This window comes from Toxotes jaculatrix, chromosome 16 (genome assembly GCF_017976425.1).
Source record: "Toxotes jaculatrix isolate fToxJac2 chromosome 16, fToxJac2.pri, whole genome shotgun sequence".
NCBI lineage: Eukaryota > Metazoa > Chordata > Actinopteri > Toxotidae > Toxotes > Toxotes jaculatrix.
In genome coordinates this window covers 18,757,661-18,780,592 of record NC_054409.1, presented here as the reverse complement: position 1 = coordinate 18,780,592, position 22,932 = coordinate 18,757,661, and the positions used below count along the sequence as shown (strand labels likewise).

The window sequence follows — 22,932 nt, the reverse complement described above, 5'->3', positions numbered from 1 at the left end:
ACAAGGCACCACAAGAACAGGTGTGTGGACACAAGTGTTACATAATGGCACCAAAAGAGTAAAAGGACATGACATCATTTTAATGGTTTGTGTCCTCATCCTCTACTGTTTATTGTACTCGTAATGAGAAATTAAAGCCTTTGTGGGTGTGTGTGTGTGTGTGCAGGGGGTTTCATTCATAACAGTCATCATTTATTTCTCATACACACACACATATTAACAATGGTGACGTCACATGTTGTTTTGCCAAAGCAGTTGTAGGGGGTATCAGTGTTCTCAGAGATGTAGTAGCTAAATATAGTCATAAACAGTCTGTTTTCTTTATTTATTTTTTATTTTAAATCAGTTCCTGTTTTATTGGAGGGTCTCTGTTGTTAAACCACTATTTACAACGTGCTGATTTTAAAGCAGTAAAAGTATCTGTTCTTCTCACCTTTCACGGGAACAATGATACTGACACTTGGTTATAAAACTGTCCTTCACTGTTGTTATGAAAGAACATTTAGTAAGCGGTTTACTGAAAGAGACAGGGAATTTATCTGCAGCATGGTAGTACATAGAAATTAAGTCTGCAAGTGTTTTTTTTTTTTTTACAAGATTATAGAAAAAGGTGATACTGGACTCAATAATGATGAGGGCCTGGAAATGGTGAAAGCCTGGTCTTGGGAAAACATGAGATCAGTAAACACAAAGTAATACCACAAAAGAAATGAAGGGATGCACAGGAGCATTGTAGCAGGAATGAGACGCTGAAAGTCATCAAGCAGCAGGATAATAAGAGCGTAGCCTCGAGGACAGCAAGACTGAAGTAATTAGGAGAGAGGGAGAGAAAGAGAGAGAGAGATATGACCATGAAAGAGCTGGTCTTGAAAATCCCCCAAAGAATTAAACTTTCCAGGAAGTATGATCATCATGCTCATGTGTAATTATGTGTAAATGGAGTGAGTGAGTTGTGTTTCAGATCCAATTTTATTTTTCGACTCCAAAACCGTTTAGCAAATATACTGCACTTCTTGAAAGTCAGTTCTGTCAAGCAGGTGTTGGAAACACAAAATGAATGAATGATTAACATTTAGAAGTGGTCTGAATACTAGACAGAGTACTGGATTAGATTATCCTTTTGGAAATAAATCTGTGCCAAAAAGAACAAACACTGTTTAATACAGTAGCAGCTGCTCTCTCTCTCTCTCGTTTTCTCCCATCTGTAACATTTTAATGAAATAATTAACATGCTGGCCAGTGCCACACTACAGAAGTGGAAAAACATTTCACAAATTTCTGTCCTGCATTCAGAATGCAAGCGGTCAAAAAAGCCACTTTCATGTATGAAATTTCTAAAATGAACAAAAGGCAAAATTTTCCTGAGGGTCAGCCTGTGAAGTGGGCCATCTCTGAAACAGCCTGTAAATATAGATAACGAGTGTTAAATGTTCAAGATCGGCACATGCCCGCACTATCAGGTAACTGACTTTGTACTTGCGGGGGACAACAGTTAAAAATAGACTCACACCCCGAGACCGCCAGCTCTGCCTGAGCTCATACTGAAGTCCTACATCATAGGTCTATATCCCCAACTACACGGCTATGAAAAGGGTACGTACTACTTGCATGACTGGAAATCCCCTTCACAAGCTAGACAACTGTTAATGCCTAAAGTAATGATAACACTTTTGTCATGTATGATTCCACAGTGAGTGAAACTGTTAGATGTTTTTTTTGTGATTTTCTTTGGGAATGATCTTTGTTGCCAACTATACTGCTGACAGACTGAGGCACACACACACACTGCTGTGCTGCATAACACTGTACAAGTCATGCACTTTGCCAACCACCAGAAATCATTCCTTAAAGTGCTAATTACAAATATAATGAATTTTGATGATTATATTATTTGTAATCTGTCCCTGTCAAGAAAGTCTTACATTTTGAGGTAGCTTGTGGTCTTCTTTTCAAAACTGTGTTCAAATGTACGTATAGGGTCCTTGAGTTCACGTCTTTCAAACAAGTTTGTTCACATACAGAAGCTTTTAAGATGCAGCAGGCTCTTGGGGGGTTGTGTGACCGAGGATGGATCTATTTTGGCACAGATGGGCTACATGAAATCGAATTACACTTTCTTGCTCTCAGTCACACAGGTGCTGACAGCTTTATTGTTTTTTAATGTCGGTACAGATGAAGCTCTATCTAATGCACTGATCAACCGTTCCAACAAGATTGATTTCAGTTCAATTTAAAACTTCCAAGTGCCCCAAAGTAGTTTACGACATAAATCTGTACGCTATAATCAAATCTAAATATGAAGTCAATGTACTAGGTGTGCTTGTGGCCTATCAAACAGATTGGATTCCTTTAGGGAATTAAGATCATTTAGTACAGGATGTAACGAGAAAGTCATTTTACAGAGATACTTGGAACAATAACATCACTGTGTCACTTTTGTGTTTTTTTCACAGCCTGAAAACTGTATGAAATTTAATATTCAATGTGTTTGTCAATAGACCGACTGAAGTTAGGATCTGTGTTCCGTAATAAACATTTCAGGCTTGAGTGCCCAGCTAGGTGTCCTTCAGTGCAGCAGGAATGTGACAAATGCAGGTCATGGGTGAAGATGTGCTGGTATTTTTCCAGTGTCAGTGCCACCAGCTCCCCTCCAGCAATCTTGTATATCAGGGTGCATGTTTTGAAGCCTCCCCCTTCAACACTTCACATCAGGCCTCTGCACGTATGTCAGGTTGCCTGTAGTGGGCAACGAAGGCGGGTAATATCATTTTAAGATAGATGCCTTGAAGACACAGCTGTGCTTTGACAGTGACCATAGGTCCTTAAATAATTTTGGCTGTAGCCTAAAAGAAAGATAACATGAGACACAGCTGAAGGATTAAGAAGCTGGTTTTACTCATCAGGTAAAGCATCAAAATGTTAACATTTTAAGATGGTAACTGCTCCAGTTGGATAATTCCCTGAGAACAAAGTAAAAATTCAGTGAACTATGCAGTTTGAGATATCATGATATATGTTTCTTCTGAAAGAAGAAACATAGTGCATAGTTTTGCAGCAAATGGACATACAGGAAGAGTGGCTTGTTCACAGGGTTTTGTATGTTTCTTTTCAAATCATGTATTGAAATAGAGTCTCTTCAATTCATGTGGAATACCTGATACTTTTAACACCTGAGCAGTTTCTCAGTATGTAACTACTTATAGCTCCAAGGGCTTGTATATTTTTATCTGGTTAAAAGTGACTACCACATACTAGTGTATATAATAATGTACAGATGCCACAAACAATGCACATACAATTTACCTCATAGCTGTGCAAGGCAATAGAAATTGGAGACTGTAGTCTGGAGCCTATTAACAACACAACCACACACACCAGACATTTTTATCAGCTACAAAGGAACAACAACAGGAAGGTTTCCTGTTGCTATGGTATGTCAAGTGCCCTTTAAAAGCTTCTAAAATACAGGCAACATGCCGTTTACAGGGGTATTTCCTGCAACTAAGATAACCATGTCACACAAAGTGACAGCTAGAGGGAGATAGTGGGCCTTACTTTAAATACTTAACATTGAGGAGGTAAATGTGCACACGAGCCTCAGATCAGAGGTTATTTGACTGTGTGACTTTGTTAGTTTTGCATTTTAACTGTGAAATATTTTCATTATTTGGTAATGTCATGCTTCACTTTGCAGGTACTGGCAGTAAAAACTCAAGGATACAGTTGGACCCAGGGGAGGAAATGACACCAGAAAAGTCAGGCACAAACAATCCGCCGCTGTGCACAGAACTTCGGCCCAAAGTTGCTGTTTGACAGCTGGAGTCTTGCTGCTGACAATCTGCTCAAGCGGCACAACCAGAAGTCCCAATGGATCCGTCACTCCTTTGCACGGATGACCAAACCCAGTCACTGGCACCTCTCACAGACAGTCAGACAGGGGATTTAGACGCTCTTTCTCTTTTACACAGTCCTACAGAAAACATACTGTCTGCATACGAGACAGGAACAGAGACTGTGCCAGATCTCTCAGACTCTACAGACAAATCCACAGAGGCTTTATCAAATGTTTCCAAATTCCTCTCTCAGGACAAAAGCACTGACTCAGACTGTTTAAAGCTTTCGTCATCCAGCTATAAAATGGCAGAGTGTTTGTCACTTTGCTCAGAGCCTGTGCCAAAGGATAATGATCTCAGGGTTCGTGCCTATTTTGGCTCATCAGAACCTATATTACCTCTTTTACCTCATCTCTCACGTGAAGCTTTCTCAGAGTCTTATATCAAACAAGAGCCATCCCTCTCCTTTGCTCACATTCAAGACAATACTACGCCAGAACCTTCTGGGACCATGTCATCTATTTCTGAGGGTTTGATGAAGCTGTCTTCCACTGAGCCTCTCTCCAGGCTCAGCTTCAGATCTGAACACAATCCAGCCACTTATCTATTAAGGTCGTTATCACCTGACTCAGATAGTTTAGAGAGTGATACTGCTGTGGCACCTGTGTCAGACCTTTATATCTTTGAGACTGAGACACAGGACTTTATCCTGAGCCCTAATGTAGATCCCCCTGAGATTAAAAGTCCTGAATGCCAGCCATCGTCACATACTGAAGGAAAAAAGACACATCATGACTGTGAGACACATGTCCCGATGTGTGATTCAGCAGACGTGCTGACAAAATGTCATTACAATTCTACTGAGGAACAAGCTTTGGTGGACTATGAGTCAGACGTGGGCCAACATATAGGACTAAGGCCACCTGCTGTGGATGCCTGTGAGGCGAGCTTGATGCCAGTAAATGATGCGGGACAAGAGAAAGCAGAAATCACTGGTTTAACCCCCCAAGCACGACAGAGCGATAGCCCTGTCGAGCTGTGGCTGGATGCATGCCAGTATCTTGCAGGTGAGGATACAGAAGATAGGGATATTTTGGGTGAGACTAGTCTTTGTGTGATGCAAGGAGGACTCTCAGCCACCAGTGATTTATCTTTTCTCTCAGGAGAGACACAAGGGTCAGGTTACAACCCTGAAGGTAGCGAGGGGATTGGCTGGTCCTGCGAAGACACCAGGGGCTGGGGGCCACCGGTTGAGAGGTGGTCATCAGTAGACAGCTGGGCAAGCGCACTCTCAGACTGGACTGGGATCATCACAGCTCCACCGGAGGACATCACTGCTGCCTTCACGGAGATAGGTGCTGAGATAGATGCTTTGACAAAGGCACTAGCAGAGGTAAATACCAACACAGACACAGAGACCTCTAAAGAAGGACAGAGTCAGGAGACAGTGGTACAGGTGCAATCGCAGCCACCCATGGGTGTCCAGGGTCAGCCTCTGGAGGCACAAAATATCCCAGAGAGCTCTGTCATCTCTGGGCAGAGTTGCCTCTCTTTGGGCCTCGAAGTTGGAGGAACTGAGATCCAAGACAGAGAGGGCTCCCAAAGTTTTGAATCTTTGTGTGATTCAACGCTTACCACACAAGAAGAAAAGGAGCTGGAAGAGACCCAGATGGGCCAGGCTGAGTCCTTCATATGCCCCATTCACCCGCACTCATCCATGGGTGCTATGGTGGCCTCTCCTGGAGCATACGGTGCAGATGTGACTGGAGTTACACTGATCCCTGGATCTACTTCCTGTGCTGATGTGAACCTTTCTGAGTTTGGTGGATATGTCGAGTCCCTGGAGACAGACATTTTCAGCTGCAATGAAGATCCAATCATACTGAATATAGTAGAGGATACAGATTTGGAGGAAGAGAATGCACCTGCAGAGCTAATGACTGGGGAGGTAAGATGACTCATTATAGTTTTATATTGGTTTTTATTTCTTGTAAAATTTAGGAAAGCAGTTCACAGGGGAACACGTGTGTACTGCTTGATGTGAAAAGTATAAAATATGAATGGGTGCTTTACAACGCACACCACTTTCTCTGAAGTGTGTGGCAAAAGAGAGCAGTGGAAAGACTGACCCTTCACAATAGAGAGAATAACAGAGATCACCTTCACTTAAGTCGTGCTGGCCAACAGATAAATCAGTCATGTGCGTTGGAAATACGGCCAGAACGTTACGAGACCTTCCCGCTCCTGCCCTTGTCGGTGTTGTCATACCTTTTGTATTGATAGCCGGTCAGGTGGTACGTGGGGTAGTGAAATCCATGTATGTCACCATACATGTGATTCAAGAGTATTGTCGCCTTGCTTTGAATTGGAGCCATTCAGCTTGCATCCAGGGACGTTTGCCCAGGCTTCAGTTTGTATCATTGGATAAGTCCCTTGGCTCCCATCTCAAAGACTGACAGCTGTGGGAGCTGAAGGAAACGGGAGTGACTGAGAGGAAAACTTCAGATGGACTGAAATGGCATCTAATAATAGCTTAGAGTTCAATGATAATAGCATGCATCCATGGCTTGTCATGGAGGAGGGGTGAGAGGAGAGCACAGCTGAGGGCTGAAACATGACCCTCCCTTGCTCTCTCTCTCTTTTTGTACACACCCTTTAACACACCCATTCCCACCGCATCTCCTTTAAAAACCCAGGATCAGGACACCGACAGGTCCGCAGGCCTGGGAGACTGCTTTTTAATTGGCTTAGGTGCACAAGGTATAACTGGAGCTCTCGTCTATAACAGTGGCACTGTAAGGTTCATTTGCATGTAGGACACATGGACTGTGGGATTGGAAATAGGAGCATGGTGTTTCATAAACGTCTGCTTTATGGCTCTATAGAAAGGTATGTGTTGAACAGAAAATGGCATGGTGTTGTAACCTTTTGTAGAATATTTCTTTAAAATATTTACCCGTTTATTGATATTTGTGTAAAACTTTTAAATACAGTATGATTACTTGTATATATACTATCAGATTACAGTCTCAGAGAAGTTTGACTGTCTTATACTCAATCGTATGAAATTAGTTGTCAATAAAATGTCTCAGAAATATGCAAATTCTTAAAATTAACTCACACTTTTATCATTATTTCTCCCATTTTCATTTTCAGCCCTCTGGAGATGGACTGTGTGAAGTGACAGATGAACACAGTATCTCCCAGTCGGGCTCGGTGGCTGAGCAGGAAGCTAAAATTTGCTGTGGGCTTACCAAGTTCGATGGTGAAGGGACCGACTCTTCAGCAGATCCTCATTTCCTCACCACGCACACTCTGACAGACTCACACGTGCCAGGTGTGGACACACAACCTGGCCTGCATGTCAAGGTTCACACACACGTGTCGCCTGACACTTTACCAGACCTTGACGGAGCATGTCAGGTGGAGCCACAGTGGGGGAGTCCTAAGTTTATTATGCCCTTAGCTCCCCTCAGTATCGGCTCCTCCCTGGTCTGTCAGACAAGCAGCGGCTTGGAAGGAGATCAAATTTGTGCCAAAAGGTCTTTCAATGACAACAGAGACCTCAGTTGTGATCACGTACAGCCCTGCGTTCTCTGGCCAACCTCGGATGGGATTACTGACAAGCCATTCCTGGAAGGTGATGAGGAGCTGAATCATAAAAAGGACAATACAGTAAACTCTGATGAGAAATCTTCACCAGAAGGACAACTGGACTTTCACACCGGCAACACTTCTGAGTGTTTCTTCCATGAAAGAAAAACAATAATTGAGGAGATTAATGACCTCAGTAGAGAACTATCAAACTTGGCTCATGTCCCTGCAGATCATTTCTTCATCTCAGAGAAGAACCGTGTCGCATTCATCACTTTAGAATTAAATGACCCATTTGTCTCCAGGCCTGCAAAACCAATCGCCTCAGCTGTCCCATCTGAGAAGGCTGAACTGAACCAGAGAACAGCCGAAAAGATGCCTCACAAAACTCACAAGAGCTCTGAGGGCAAAACGCGCTCCAAGAAGGACAAATCAGCTGGTCATCACCATGGTGCACAAGCTTCCAAGAAGCAGGAGATTTTATCTCATCATGTTTCAGCCCAGCAGACCTGCAAAGAGCAAGAAATCCATCCTCTTACTGGAGAAAATCATATCAGTGAGAACACTCCAGCTGGATTTGAGGACAGTCAAGCTAAATTGGGGGTTGAGACCAGTGTGTCAGCTGAGAGGGCTCCAGGCAAACCACACGGAAAAAAGAAAAAGAAACACGGTCAGAATGCAACAGCACTGAAGAGCGTAGGGGAGCCTCTGGTTGAAGTAGAGAATGGAGCGAAACAAAAGACAGCAAAAGGAAGAATTGATATGTTCGAGGCCAAGTTCGGTGCCAAAGCTGAGACGACTCAGAAGGACAGTGATCGGTCAGGTGGTGCTGAGAAAAAGTCCCAGCAACTGGAGGCTAAAACTTCTGAAGGAAAACAGCCTGCACATCATGCAGAGCATAAAGACCACCAGCCAAAAAACCTCACAGGTCCTCTGAGCGATGATGTTATTAAAAGACGACGCCTGTCAGAGGATAAGTTTGGGAAGATTGTCAGTGTTCTGGAGTCTAAATTACCAAAGACAGATGTTTCTGTCAAGGTGAAGGCAGAGGAGCCCAAGGCTGAAGCTGAGGCAACTCGTAAAAAGGCGTACAGTGAAGTGGTCAAACAGAAAATCCCACCTAAGGGAGGTAAGGGACACGCATTAAAAATTTCTCTTTTATATGACACATTTTTCTAACATTCTCCCTCATGATAGTACGAAAACACACATTTTCCACCTCATAATAAAAGCATGTGATGATGTCTGCAGACCTCAAGGTGGTGCAGCCTATCCAGGCAGCATCAGTGAGCGGGGACCCCCAGAGTCTGTGCCTGTGGTGTCAGTTTGCAGCCGTCTTCTCCGACTACACCGTCACCTGGAGCAGAGAGGGCGGTGTCCTCGCTGAGATCAAGAGAAGGTATTCAGATTCATTATACATGATTTTTAAAATGTCCTTTCACAAATGTGAATTGACATAATGACGTATTGTACATAATTAAATGTCATAATAAAAGATTGAGATTATGCTCAGATCTGGTGGCTGAAGGAGGTTTTATGGAGGTTTGTGGATTCATGTCCTGCGTTTTGTGACACTGGTGCCTCTCTCTGAAGTGCAGGGGATGAGAGCAGAGTGTCGCTCACCATCTCCAATGCTTCTCACAAAGACTTGGGCAAGTACCAGTGTCGGCTCAGCAGCTTACATGGATCAGTTACCCTGGACTACTTGCTAACATATGAAGGTAAAAGAAGAAAAAAAAACTATGAAAGTAAGCTTTGTTTAAAATGTGTGTCCAGCTCGATTTGAGGTACTTAAAAAAACTGTATTTTCTTCACAGTGCTCAGTGAGATTGTCATTCCTCCATCTCCAAAGACCATCCCATGTGAGTTGTGATCTCAGAATAAAGTTTGTGACTTTACACAGCTGTGTTTTAAGAGAATCTCAGCAATAAGTTGAGATTTAAAAGCCCCGGTCCAATTTTTTGTTTTGTTTTGTTTTGGATTTTGACAGATATTGTCTCTGTCTTTTTTCCAGCTGCTCCCATAGAGGTGGAGAGTGAGGAAGAGGACGTCCACTGTTCCAGGCTGATGTTCAAAGACGATTTTCTATCTGACCAATACTTTGGAGACAAGCATCCCGTCAGCATCATCACTGAAAAGGTCCACTTTGGGGAGGGGATGCACCGGCGGGCTTTCCGGACCAAGCTGCACGCCGGTCAGATGCCCCTTCTACTGCCAGGACACTCCTGTGTGCTCAAAGTTCACAACGCCATCAGCTACGGGACCAGGAACAATGACGAGCTCGTTCAGAAGAACTTTACCTTGGCTGTGGAGGTAAGAACATCAAAGTATAATAATAATTCTGCATAAAAGTCAAAAAGTTTCATTTTACATGGATTTTTTTGCACAACCTGAAATGTAATGGAATTTTCTTCTTGCTCTGCAGGAGTGTCAGGTCCAGAACACAGCGAGAGAGTACATCAAGGCGTACACTGCTGCAGCTCAGTCTACTGAAGCCTTCGGAGATGTCCCAGAGTGAGTGACATGTTTGACTAACTGTTCACTTCCTGCACAACATCCTCGCTCTTTTACCTGACACTGCTTTGCTTCACTCTCCCACCAGGATCATTCCCATCTACCTGGTTCACCGTCCATCAAACAACATCCCCTACGCTACACTGGAGGAGGAGCTGATTGGTGACTTTGTCAAGTATTCGGTCAAGGACGGCAAAGAGATCAACCTGCTGAGACGTGACTCTGAGGCCGGACAGAAATGTTGTGCTTTCCAGCACTGGGTCTACCACAACACTGAGGGCAACCTGCTGGTCACAGACATGCAAGGTCGGGAAAACAGAGGAAATTAGATATTATTATAGATAAAATTAATTCAAATCCACAAGAGGAAAATTGTTCTATCTGCTAATTGTTCTGCAAATTAAAATTTTAAATCCTAAATATTAATCAGATTTTTGTGTTTTCAGGAGTGGGAATGAGGCTCACTGATGTGGGAATAGCCACCTGTAAGAAAGGGTGAGTTTTTTTTTTTTTTCTGAGAGCAAGAGCAGTGATACATAGGAACTGGTGAAGCATGCAAATTGACGTATTAATTGATTTCTTTTCAGATATAAGGGCTTCAAAGGAAACTGTGCCACCTCCTTCATTGACCAGTTCAAGGCCTTGCACCAGTGCAATAGATACTGTGAGATCCTGGGCCTCAAATCCATGCAGCCTAAAGCCAAAAAACCTTTGTCTGGTCCAAAACCCAAACCCCAACCTTCTGCTGCACCGAAGAAAAAAACCTTTGGGCCAACAGTGAAGGGAAAGTCATAACAAGAGGGGAAATTCTTGGACTAAGAATGAGACTCTTAATTGAACAGTGAGATTAAGCTGATTTGAGTATCTTCTCTGACCTGGACCTCGTCATGCAGAGTCTGACCCAACAAAACGTGTCAAACATGAACTGCCGCAGGCCAGACGACGGGGACAAATGTATTTGACCCTGATAGTTACGCAGTCAGCGCCTGTGGTTTCATAAGAGAGCTTGCATCATCTCATGTTGAACATTTGAGACGTATATTTTTATTTTAATGAAGATTTCACCAGAGAGTGTGTCAGTATGTGAGTTTGTGTGATGTATTTTATAATCTACGGGAAGAAACTTTATTTCACGAGTTTTGGCGAAGCTGTGACAGATTTAACGAACACTTGAAAAAGATAGGATATGATGTAGTTTGTCTACAGTGATGAACTGTGATGTCTTAGACAGCTTTATGAACGACCTGTGATGATTTTTCTTTACAGATCACTGCTGACCTTTTCTTGTTTTTCTACTTCGGTGATGTTTTCAAACTGTTAGTTCATTAAATTAATGAACTTGTTAATTAATTGCTTGGAGGAAATGTCTTTGAAGTAGGTTGTATGTTAAAATACACACAGTACAAATGTAATTTGCGGTTGAGTTACAGAGTATGAGTGGATCATTTATGTGTTTGGTTTGAGAGGTGACAAATGTAATTGATGAACGAATATTCAGTGTAATATCACATTATTATCATATTTAGTAACTGATTCACGGTGAGCTCATGTTTATTTTCTGGAAACAACAAAAAGAGATTTTGTACACAAAAAGCTCACGTAAACTATATCTTTGAATGTACTCACTGAAACTGGTTTATTCATTTGTCATTTTATTATCTGATGGAATTTGTTAGTTAGATTGATTTCAAATTCCTGGCATCATTTCAAGGAGCTATACTGCGCTGGTTTTCCTCAAACTAAGTGAAAGTCATGTCAAACTGAAACCAATAATCACACCATGCTAACCTGAGCCAAAGCCAGATTTACTTACCTACACAGTCCGTATGATCTCAGTAGTGTCAGTCAACACAAGTCCTCAACTGTCGCTGTATGATAAGCTTCCTACTCTCACTGTTGCCTTTGAAATCCCTGACCCACATTGCTGGCATGGCTCTCAGGTTGGGGCTGCAGCCGGTGTGTAAGCAAACTTTAGATCTTTGTTATTAAAGAGATGTTGCTGGTTGAAAATGTTTTCTGATTTCATTTCACATTTTTCTGTAACAGGACCTTTGTCCTCCAGGTTTTGGGAATGGTGGGGAATTCCAACCTGACTTTGAAAGTGCGTCTGTGTAAACATGCAAATATCTGCCAGTCGGTGTGCATGGGGCTGGGGTGGAAGGAATTTATAAAATGTGAATGCCATGTTGTTTAGAAAGTTCAGTCTGTGGCAAAGGACAAAAAACAAACACTGTTTATTTACACAGTTTGGATGGATGGAAACAGTTGTACAGGCATGAAATTCTGCATCGCAGTCATTTAAATTAAATGGCCTGCGTACATGTTGACAAAGCTTGAACGACGACAATGAAACAAAATGGCGGGAGCATGAAAACAAATGCGACATCTATTCCTGTCTATACTTATCGAAGAAGGTCTCCAGCCGCAAATTAGCACCTCAAACGCACAAGAATGTAGGTCACACTCAGCGGCTCGAGATCATGTACGATGTATCAACACACCATGTCTATTTCCATCCATGTCCCCCCCGTGCCTGGTGTAATGTGTCCCCATGTTATAGCTGCCATCGACACATGGGCGCACATTTTCAGGCTTTGCAGTATGTGCAAGGAAACTGTTTTAAATCTGCACAAAGAAAATGTTTAATAATGATTACACACGAGCCACGAGACAAACAGGCGACGAAAGGAAGTAGAGGAAACGGAGGAATACACTGAGGTCCTTTTCACACTGGAGCTATTTAGTGTGATAATGGCGTTTGATACACAGGACACAAACACCATTGTCACACTCCACAGCTCTGGAGGACAACGTTTGCTGTAGATATGCGGATGGAGATGTTGTTACTGCAGACTGGTGCCTGGATGACCTGGTGAAATAAAGGAAGAAAAGTGGTTTGTTGATGCAGGAAATCAGTAAAGAGCAATGGAGCGAGGGAAAGTGAAAAAAAAAAAAGCAGAGAGAAACAAAATTATGTTGATGTTCACATGCTGTTGGTCAAATTAGGCTGGAATTACCCAAAGTTATGATTTATGATTGGCCACGTAGCTCTTTAAATTTACATGTACAAAAAAAGCCACAGAAAACCATAGAAAAATTGTGAAAAATAATGCCCAGTAAATATTCAAGGCTTATCCAAAAGTGTCCAAAGTCCAGTCCTGTCTTTTTTTTCCCTGCTGATTGTGGGGACGACTGCAGCTGTGTGCACTTGTGTGACAAACCAACAAAGTAAGAGAACATCTGTTCGATCCCATTTTTTCCCGACATAACCAATCTTGTACTAATTTTTTGTAAAATGTGTTTGATAAAGACAGGCTGATCAGACTGAATGTCCTACTAAACTCAATACTATCTTTATTGTTTCTGCTTTTAATTATATCACTCAACATTTATGAGCTGAAAGTAAGTTTTTTTCTAGCTGTATGAATTGTCAGCTTTGCACATAAAAGTGTGAGTTACCAGAAGAATTCAGACCCATTGCAGGACAGCAACCAACTCACCTCAAGTTCCTAAAGTGGATCCACAATCATTCATTCATACCCAGCAGTCAGTCTCCTGTTCCTGCTTCTCCCAGCCATGCTCTCTCTCTTCTCTTTTCATTCCCTCCTGCACCAACATGTCATGTCTTTGTTTCTCCGAGTCTTTTCTGTGTCAAACAGTTAAAAGTCCAGTAGTGCGTCCGCAGCTGCAGGTGATCCGTGGTGCATTTGGGTTTGGTGCCGTCTCGTCCAAGTCTTTATGTAGACAGAGCAGAGTTTGGACAAACAGCCAGTTCCACATTAGTGATAAGCTACAGGGGAAGTATTGATCGACCCTGACCAGGGGTAGAGGGTGAGGGGTGGAGGAGGGGGAGACCAAAAAAACTGGTGAGGCAACAGAACCTTAATATCAAGGTTTTGCTGAAAGTCACTGTGAGCTGAAGGTGATGGATCCAGACAGAAGGACGGACTGAAAAAATGGATGTAATGAGATATGGACTTGGACACGAGCAGCAACCAGAATGTGGAATAGTCAAAGAGTCAAGTCAACACATTTTAATTTTTGCCATGTGTTCATTCCACATGTTCAGAATCCTCACTGCAAATAATCCAAAAACAACCATTTAAAATATTTCACACAGTGAATTCCAGAGTTCTTAGTAGTTAATAATTAATGGATAGAAAATAGTTAATAGATACAGTGAATGTGGTAAAATGTTCCCAGTGATCAGTTTCATTATAAAACCTGTCACCTAGAGGGCAGATTGTGAAATAACCAACCATAAAGGCCTGAGCGTGAATCTGGTCTAGAGTCTGATTCTAGAGCCCATAATACAGCATGATGATTGTGACTGCACTGCAGGACATTTCTGTAATTCACTCTCTGTCCTTTCTCTACAATACAGTACCTCAAACTGTTTTATACTGGAAGCATGAAGCAGACACTCACTACACTGCACCATTTTGACAGTAATCAAAAGGAGAAAATCATCTCTTGTACCTTATTTTCACTTCCAATGCACACGCAATTTACAGCGTTTACACCTGGTGAAGTCATTAGCAGTAATGTTGAAATGCTGCTCCCCAGGGTGAACAAGCACAAGCACCTGAGCACTGGATGGAGTCTTTTACACTTTATGATATTTATATAGGATTTTCTGTTCAAAGTAAGAATCTTACAGTTTGTCAGATTATCTTTTTGCACTGAGAGTTTTGTTGTGAAGCAATTTTTAAATACCGGAAAGATACTCGAGAGTTTTCTTTTTATACTGTGCTGGTTTTATGAATGCATAACCTTTAAAATCAAATAGTCAATTTAAAATCAAAATTTAAAAAAATATATTTAAAGGATTTCCCCAGTTAGAACATTATAATTGAAAATATTAATTATTAAAACATATAATGCTTTAAACTTACTATCATCCTTTTTTAAAGCCGCTCATTGCTTAACCGTCTCATCAGGGTTTCACTGAGGTCAGCCCGCTGACGTAACACAGAAACAGAGGCTCAGACTGTGAGGCCTCAACTTTACTAGAACGGTCTCGTCGTTTACAGGAAACCAGAGTGATGTCTGAACTTTGACTCATTCTATTAACAGTTAAGATTTTAGTTCAGTTACATGTGGATCAAACAACAGATTTATTATCATTTGCACTTTGTGTCTTTTTTTTTTTTTTTTTTTTTTTTTTTAAAGCAGGTGGATCTAAAGAAGAGTTGGCTGTTGGTTTGTTTGTGACCAGATCGAGGGTAGGAGGTCTTGATAAAATGTCCCCGGACTGGCAGGGTGGCTTTTATTTGCTTGTCCTTGGAGCTGATAACTCCTAGATTGCCTGTGTGAATGAACTGAGGTCCCTTCACCACACCACGTGCAAATACACACACACACACACACACACATACACTCAAAAAGAGAGAGTGACAGGAAAGAGTGGTGAATCTTATTAATTTCTGGAGACAGGTACACCTGTTGTTTGAAAGGGGGTTTCGTGAACCGGTGTGGTGTTTGGATGTGGGGAAACTGTGCTGTGTGTAATGTGAATGAATGAAAACAACCTTCCTCAGCAGCAGCAGCAGCAGCACTGGTCCACGTAGGAGTCCAGCCATTAGTTTAGGTGAAGACTCTGTGACAACAGGTAGAAGAGATAAATGTAACAATGCTATCAAGTAAAGACTCTCAATTACTTGTAAATTTAAGCAAAAACATCCATAATCACTGTGTAAAATGACCCCTTTCAGTGTGTTATAATGTATTAAACATTATTTTATTATTATTGATGCATACATGTTATCATTGATGCAGAAAAGGCCCTTGGGAATATAAAAAATCTCTCAGGAATACCTTTCAGTTGTGAAGGAATCCTGTAGGTATCACACAGGTATAGAGCAGATGAATTTAGAGAAATATTATATTAATTCTACAAAACTGATGTTGCAATACATTCAAATTTACATTATTCTCATGTTTTAGATTTTAATTTGAAATTGAAATTATGTGGTGTTATGGTATAACATTTTTTGTTTTTAAAGAAAAGGGTCCTCTTGTTATGTTTGTACTTCTAATATGATTAAAAATCTCGGGTAAATTGACTCAAACAACACAGTCCGAGAAGTTTCATTTTTATTTGACTGAAGTTAAATGAACCACAAGGAGTTGCAGAGAGTGGTGGAATCTTAAAAGTGAGATTTTACTGTCATTTATTACAAAAAGAAAACCGCCAAACTGACTCGAGCCAGTTTGAGCGGTGGGAGTCACGGGAGGGAGGAGACACAAGGGAAGACAAGGTCGAGAAAGGGGACAAAAGAAGAGATAAAATAGAGAATACTAAAGGATGTGAAGTCTCTGCTTCACTTCTGTCAACTTTTCCTACCTTAGCAGCAGCCCAGATTTACAGACTATTTATATTGCACCAGGTACGTGCTATGAATGAAAAAAAAAAAAAAAAAGAATCACATTCAAGTTAATGACAAGACATACAATAGGCGGCATGACCTCAGAGTGATCTATAAAGTGCCCTTTAGGTTCAACGGTGTTAGAAAAAGGAGAGAGAAACAAAAACATAAAAAAGAAAGAAAAAACATTGTTTTTCTTTGTAAGAAACGTGCTGCTTTATATTCAGTGGCAATCACAGCTTTTCTCTCAAACACCCGCGCACACACACGCAGCTTCATTTTAGTGTTGTTGATCAGTAATACTTCTGTTAAATGTAATACATACATATATTTATATATCATGAAAGAACTTAAAACATGTTTTTTTTTTCCAAGAACAATTTACAGCATTATGAACAGCAACAGGCATGAGAATATTAATATAATCATGACGTCTCCGAGAAACTACCCCCAGTTTTAGTTTTCCCTTCCCGACCTCGAGACCGATTACACGTCCAAATTACTATGTAGTCAAAGCAAACACAAGATACAGTTTCATGCTGCTTTCATAGCACTACAATAAAAACCATTTTATTCAACACATTTGCTATCACCTTAACAAATGATATGGATTAATCGTTTCCCAGACTAGCCGGATTTACACTTCACACACCATGTCATATAGAATCGTCAAAATAGTAAACAACATTGTTCATCAGTACAAATACGTTGAGAGTATTTTCCTGCAAGAATTATACCATGATTGATTGATTATTTAAAAAAAAAAAAAAAAAAAAAAAAAGACGCCAAAATCTATAAAAAAAAAATCATCTTTGGGGATTATGCCATCCCCCATTCTTGAATCCTTACCAGTGGTTAAAAAAAAACAAAACCAAAAACTTTATTCTACAAAAGGCTGCAGCGGCGATTTCTGATCACACAACATGAACAAGGCTCTACGGAGGGGTGTGGCCGATTTCCTGAAATGTGATTGGCTAGCATTCCTAAGGTAATCTGGTGTTGGTCTAAGGATTTGAGAGAGGTGTGATCATAGTGCCATTGCAGTTTCTTTGAGAAACAGTGCATGTAGGAGCCAGATTAAGGCCATGCTAAGACCCTTCCACTGAAGGGTGCTTGAACACTGTGCTATAGTGTACATAAAGGAGCTATCGAAATGCATTAGTGTTTTCCAGCACTGTAGATTTTCACAGGACAAGGGTAGAGGGGAAAGAATCGGGTCTCATCAGTCGTCGCTTATGCCTGCGGACAGCGGATTTCAGCATTCGACAGTGCAACGCTCCCTTTCTTTCCCCAGCACCTTTAAGGAGTGACCTACCCACACTGAAAAAGATACAAAGACGTAGGCATATTGGCTCGACAAGTCGCTGTACAGTCTCAAACCACTGTGCTGTGTTGGTGGCTCACAGTCAGGCATTACAGTACAACATGCTCGCACAGAACTGCTACAGCAGCTGGTTTGACATCCCTGTGGCTTTATGTTTTGTCTTTTCTCTGTGGTTGGTTTTATTTTATTTTTCTTTTCTCAAATTGTCGGTCGGTTGGGCTCAGTCACTTTTAGTCGACCCCCTCGAAGCCCTGCGCGTTCTCCACAGCCATGAGGAGTTTCTCCCTCAGGTCCTCGAATGATTCGTAGGTTGGCAGATCCAAGCGGTTGAAACTGTGAAGGAAAACATTTAATTGACAAATTTTATTGACACACGCGTGTGTATGTGTGTGTGTGCGTGTGTGTGTTCAGTCGCATACCATGTGTGAGCTCTTGGCAACTTATCTGGTGTCCCCCACTGCTCAATTGTGAACAGCTGAGGACCATTAGAACCTGGCACAAAAGAAGAAATTATAATTAAGATAATGCGGAACTGCTTTTGCTAGACCATAAGTTTAACCTCTCGGTCAATTCAAATCATTTAATCACTTCAATGGAAAGAGGAGGAAGGAGAGCATTTTGGGCAATTATTGCATTATACATCAATAATTTCATTTCCATTTTTAGTCACTTAATCATTTAAAGCCTCATGAGTAATGCCACAGTATAAAGAGCACTTTACAGAGTACAGAGTACAGAGTACTTTATCCATCATACAATCCCATTATGGATGGTAGGATCTTTTCATTCCCACATACACTCTGCAGCATGACAATGAGTCCAAATATAAAGCCAGAGTCATTAAGGACTATATTCAGCAACAAGAAGAACACAGAGTCCTGCAGCAGATGGTCTGGGCCCTGTGCTGTTTTAAAGGAAAATGGTGGTCACATCAGCTACTGATTTAATTTGTTTTTTTTCCTTTTTTTGGTTTACTGCTCTTTGTATGACGTTAATTGATAAATAAAAACTATTCATGGCTATTTATTATCTATGAAAGCATGCTCACTGTACTTGAGCCAAGCTTTAATAACACAATATTTCATATAGATTTATATTTCATATGATTTCTGGTCATTCCTCATCATCTGACACATTTATCTCTCTGTGTGTGTACAGTGATGGTCATTTAGCTCAGGCCCCTGCAACTGTAACTGATAATGTATGAATTTAAAAAACTGGCAGCGTTACACAAGTAGGAAAAAGAAGGAAAGAAACCTGACCTTATCCGGTGAGTACACCTACCATAAAGCTCGGCAAAGCCGTTCATTGGCACCCGAGATGTTCCCGTGACAAACTGGAGGAGTCGGATTCTCTTCTCAGCATCCATCAGCAGGACAACCTGGTGAAAGATAAAATCTCAGTGATGAACATTTTACGAAACTAATTCTTTTTTTTGTACAAAAAAGAATTAATTTATCAAATATCCATAATCGGTCATTATCACAACTACACAACTTTACATCAGAGAAAAGATGATGAAATTATTCAAAGGAACAGCGATTTTGCCCATAGTTTTGCAATGTAGCCTCTGTGTGTGTGTCTGTGTTTCACTTAATCAGATGACACGACACCGTTGTCTGTGTGTGTTTAAGGGTATGCACAAATTACGGTTTGTGTGTGTTGTTTGCTGTCTGAGTGTGTGTTAAAGCTCAAGTCAAGACAGATGATAACCAGGGCAGGTACAACTACTTTAGGCTCTTTCATCAGAGCAAACAAGCCTGTTCTTCCAAACAGACTTTGATCTTCAAAAGCGAGGCCAGCAAACCTGCTGCGTGCTGGATGAAGGCTAAAATGACTGCAGCCATCTTTTATTATGAAAGAACCAACTTCCATGTCGGGCATTTGCAAAATCCTGTTGTGCATGAGGGTATGTTTTAATTGTATGTATTTACGTGCACATTAAGTGTGTGTGTGCGTGGATATCTGCCACACATACCTTCCAGAACCACTGTATGACAGGATGGTTGGGACAGTAGCCGTTTTTGTAAACAGTGTGTTGTCTCCAGTCGTTGACGTCGACATCTCCCAGACCACACATCAGCAGCTACAGAGAGACAGAGGGGGGAAGGAAGGAAACAAAAGAAGGGTTATCAGCCGTCGCTACTTTTCATCTCTGACAGCAACTAGAAAAATAAATAAATGAAATAAATGAAAAGTGTTGATCTCAGTTGACTAAAGTGATGTCTTCAGATGTTTTGTTATGTTCAAGGCCAAAACCAAAAGATACTCAGTTTACAATTACAGAAGACGAAGCAAACCACAAAATATTCCCATCTGAAAAGATGAAACTGCTTTATTTTTGGCAGTTTTTCTAAACAAAATAACTGAAACAACCAATCCAATAACTAACGGCTGCAGATTAATTTTCTTAAGAACTTGATTAACTGAATAAACTCTACTTGCAAGGTGCCCATACCTCCAGTTCGTTTTCATCAAAGATCTTGATCAGATCTATAAGAATGAGCTCAGTGAATCCCTGGAAATTAAACAAACAAAAAAAGTTATGATATAATTTAATGGAAGTACAATTCAAGCAACATAAATACAGAACAGTTCACCAAGTACTCAAGATATGAATTAGTCTTTAAAGCACATTCATTAAAGTAGTTTTAGGTTTAGATGCAGAGGCTGAATTTAACCCTTATACAAAGGGCCTCGGGAACAACAACACAAAAGTCTGTGGTCACACTGCCTCCACATGGTGGTAGTATTATTACACATAAATACCTCCAAGAAGGCATTCATCTGCTTCTGGACTCGATTGACAAACCTCCACTGGATGACCAGGCTGTGGGACAGAAGATTATTGAGATGTGGAAAAAACTAAACTTTTCTGAACAGTGTTAGCTTAACGTTTGATGATGTAGTTTGATTATTAAAGGTCATTATCTACTCATAAAAAGACAAGGGATTCAATACGAGGAAGAAATATTTATAATTTATATTTCTCACTCTATGTATTCCTTTTTGTTCTCGTTGGTGACCACCATGTCTGAGCCGCTGGGCTTCAGGTCGACCTGGTACGTCTGAGAAAGAAAAGAACACGAGGAAAATGAAGGTCAGGATACTCCTGATACCAGCCATAATAACTCTACTACAATTAAAGTTAATATTGATATTTTAACTAATTTAAAGTTATTGATTATCAGCTTGCACACCTGCCCAAAGTTGTCCTCATCAATACAAAACCTCAGGTCCAGCTCAGTGGGATCGTTCTCCAGGATCCACTTAAGAGAGTTGTAGTATTCACTGTCCTGCAATGCAGATAATAATTTAAGACGAAGAAAAAGTCAATCGTTGGCTTTTATTTGAGAGATTGTAGGGTTTCATTCTTGGCTTTGTAAAAAGATAGAACTATTAACTGATTCATTGCTCGGTCAGTGTTCATTGCACAGTTGTTAATAAAAATTAGAGGCTGAGAACTGCAGAAAAGGGAATTAAATCGAGTTAATAATAATGCAGCAATGAGATCTTACCACAGACTCCATGTCTTTAAGAGAGATCTGTTTTCCCAGCATCATCTTGTAGAACGGTCGGATGAAAAAACCTGAGGAAGTAGAAAACAACAATGATAAACTTGAACATACACTGACATCATAACAGGATCACACATCAAGCAGTTTACCATCCAGTAGTTTTCCATGAAACACAGCCATTCCTGCCACACGCCCGATGAACTTGAAGTAGGAGAGGTGATCCTCATTGCACAAGCCAGAGTTGGGATTGATTTGGAGAGTGTAGTTGTCCCTGGACAGACACAGAGGAAGAAACACACAAGTAGAGATTAAAAAAAAAAAAAAAATTCAAAGTGATAGCTAAGCTCTGGCTTTTCACTTAACTGCAGATGTATGATAATGTTCAAACTAAACTAAAGGTTGTTGTGATGAATAATCACTATGTGGTTTAATTTTAAAGGTCTGAATTTTTAATCAGACTTTTTTTTTCATATATTTAATCAAGCAAACTTTAATTTAAAAAGATTGATTTTTTTCTTGTCTTTTCAATAGATCAATTTCTATTCATAATTTTTGTTACCTTTCCCCTGCATGGCAAAAATATGAAAGAGAATCAAGTGAGTCATCATCGATTGGTGCCAACAAAAGGAACAGAACATACGACACTTTCATTATCTTGACGTGTACTGTATGTGGGAAACATTTGTTCCAGGATGGCTTTTTCAATGAGAGGAAAAGTTAATCAAAGTGAAAGGAAACTTTAAGTCTCACAGGGAAACATTACGACAGCCTCTACCCTTTACTCCACCTTTATGGAAAAAGAGAAGGATTTTTCCATGACTGCAAATATATAACATGGTTCCTCTACAGCATCAGCTTTGCGTAACACTGTGCGCTGTATCCTGCGTCATATCCTGTTAAATCCCTCAAGGGTTTCTGCAGTAGGAGGCAGCTTTGTAAGTCTAAAACAAGCGCACGCAAACCAGCAGAGACTTACGTGGCAGAGTATTCAAACAGGCCGTAGTAAGGATTGAACATCTCCTTAGATAAGAGGAAGAACCACTCTCTGGCCACGCCACCGTAGTCCAAGCCTTTCTCCGACTCAAACTCGATCCACAGCCGCGCCTTGAGAACATCCGGCCTCTTCAGGGACATGATGCGACGGTACGACTCTTCAAAGATGTTGTTCCTGTGCAGCTTCATCTCGAATCGGTTGGGGATGTCAGCCTGGAACGATTCACAAATAACTCACTTTAATGCAAATACGAAAACAATAGTGTTGTATATAACATCTTCACAAGCCTTTGTTTTCTCATTATTTCATGTAAATTCTTGAATGAAGATTGTTGTAAAGTGCAGACTGCAGGACAGAAGCGTGAGTCGAACACTTCCTCACAGGACTGCAATTTTACTGAAGTAATTTATCACATAACGTAATAAAACACATCTGTTTCCCCTTTGAAAACAGCTCAGTGCAGATATTACCCTTAGTACACCAATCAAACTGCTGACCTTATGTCAGCTCTAGGACAAGACTGAATGCTGTGTCAACATTTGTGTCAGTTGTTATTGTTACCGTTCACTCAAGATTGGATTCCAGCATTATAAAACAACACCTCTGAAACAAAAACAGGCAGTAGCGTGCAATTCTGCTCTCCACCTACCTAAGTGTTAATCGCAAAGAATGTGAAATGATTGCAATGAATATTAAACATGCAAAAAACCTATCGAACTCAGTCATGCAGTGTCAAGACAGTGCGAAGACAGTTCATTAAGAATGCAATCAAGGATAACCAAAATAG

The 22,932-nt window shown here is 40.8% G+C and overlaps 2 protein-coding genes and 1 long non-coding RNA gene across 10 annotated transcripts in view; 1 reads left to right on the top strand and 2 right to left on the bottom strand.

Moving 5' to 3' along the window:
- The first annotated feature begins 1,519 nt into the window (after positions 1–1,519).
- Positions 1,520–11,988, top strand: alpk2 (alpha-kinase 2). 3 transcript variants are annotated; one of them, XM_041059397.1, is made up of 12 exons: positions 1,520–1,593; positions 3,695–4,900; positions 4,997–5,781; positions 6,990–8,556; positions 8,679–8,826; positions 9,021–9,148; positions 9,245–9,289; positions 9,442–9,740; positions 9,853–9,941; positions 10,030–10,247; positions 10,388–10,436; positions 10,529–11,986. In XM_041059397.1, exons 2-12 carry the CDS (start codon positions 3,868–3,870, stop codon positions 10,734–10,736), a joined length of 4,569 nt encoding a protein of 1,522 aa, XP_040915331.1. In that variant the 5' UTR covers positions 1,520–1,593; positions 3,695–3,867; the 3' UTR covers positions 10,737–11,986. The 3 variants fall into 3 exon arrangements, with proteins under 3 accessions (XP_040915331.1, XP_040915330.1, XP_040915329.1); XM_041059396.1 differs by having other exon boundaries at positions 3,695–5,781; positions 10,388–10,426; positions 10,529–11,988; XM_041059395.1 differs by having other exon boundaries at positions 3,695–5,781.
- Positions 11,989–12,151: 163 nt separating this feature from the next.
- On the bottom strand, positions 12,152–13,631 carry LOC121195741. Its single transcript, XR_005895506.1, has 2 exons — positions 13,442–13,631; positions 12,152–12,810 (listed from the first exon to the last, which is right to left on the bottom strand). It is a non-coding gene; the product is annotated as an uncharacterized LOC121195741 (long non-coding RNA).
- Positions 13,632–16,024: 2,393 nt separating this feature from the next.
- nedd4l (NEDD4 like E3 ubiquitin protein ligase) overlaps positions 16,025–22,932 on the bottom strand; it is a 54,629-nt gene continuing 47,721 nt past the window's right edge. For all 6 annotated transcript variants that reach the window (XM_041059069.1, XM_041059070.1, XM_041059071.1 and 3 more), the window contains 11 exons: positions 22,128–22,357; positions 21,301–21,422; positions 21,152–21,222; positions 20,834–20,929; positions 20,628–20,701; positions 20,403–20,463; positions 20,092–20,151; positions 19,612–19,719; positions 18,918–19,014; positions 18,053–18,125; positions 16,025–17,966 (listed from right to left, as the gene is read on the bottom strand). In XM_041059069.1, the coding sequence (XP_040915003.1) occupies positions 17,864–17,966; positions 18,053–18,125; positions 18,918–19,014; positions 19,612–19,719; positions 20,092–20,151; positions 20,403–20,463; positions 20,628–20,701; positions 20,834–20,929; positions 21,152–21,222; positions 21,301–21,422; positions 22,128–22,357 (1,095 nt within the window). In that variant the 3' untranslated portion in view covers positions 16,025–17,863. The remainder of the gene's footprint in view (positions 17,967–18,052; positions 18,126–18,917; positions 19,015–19,611; positions 19,720–20,091; positions 20,152–20,402; positions 20,464–20,627; positions 20,702–20,833; positions 20,930–21,151; positions 21,223–21,300; positions 21,423–22,127; positions 22,358–22,932) is intronic.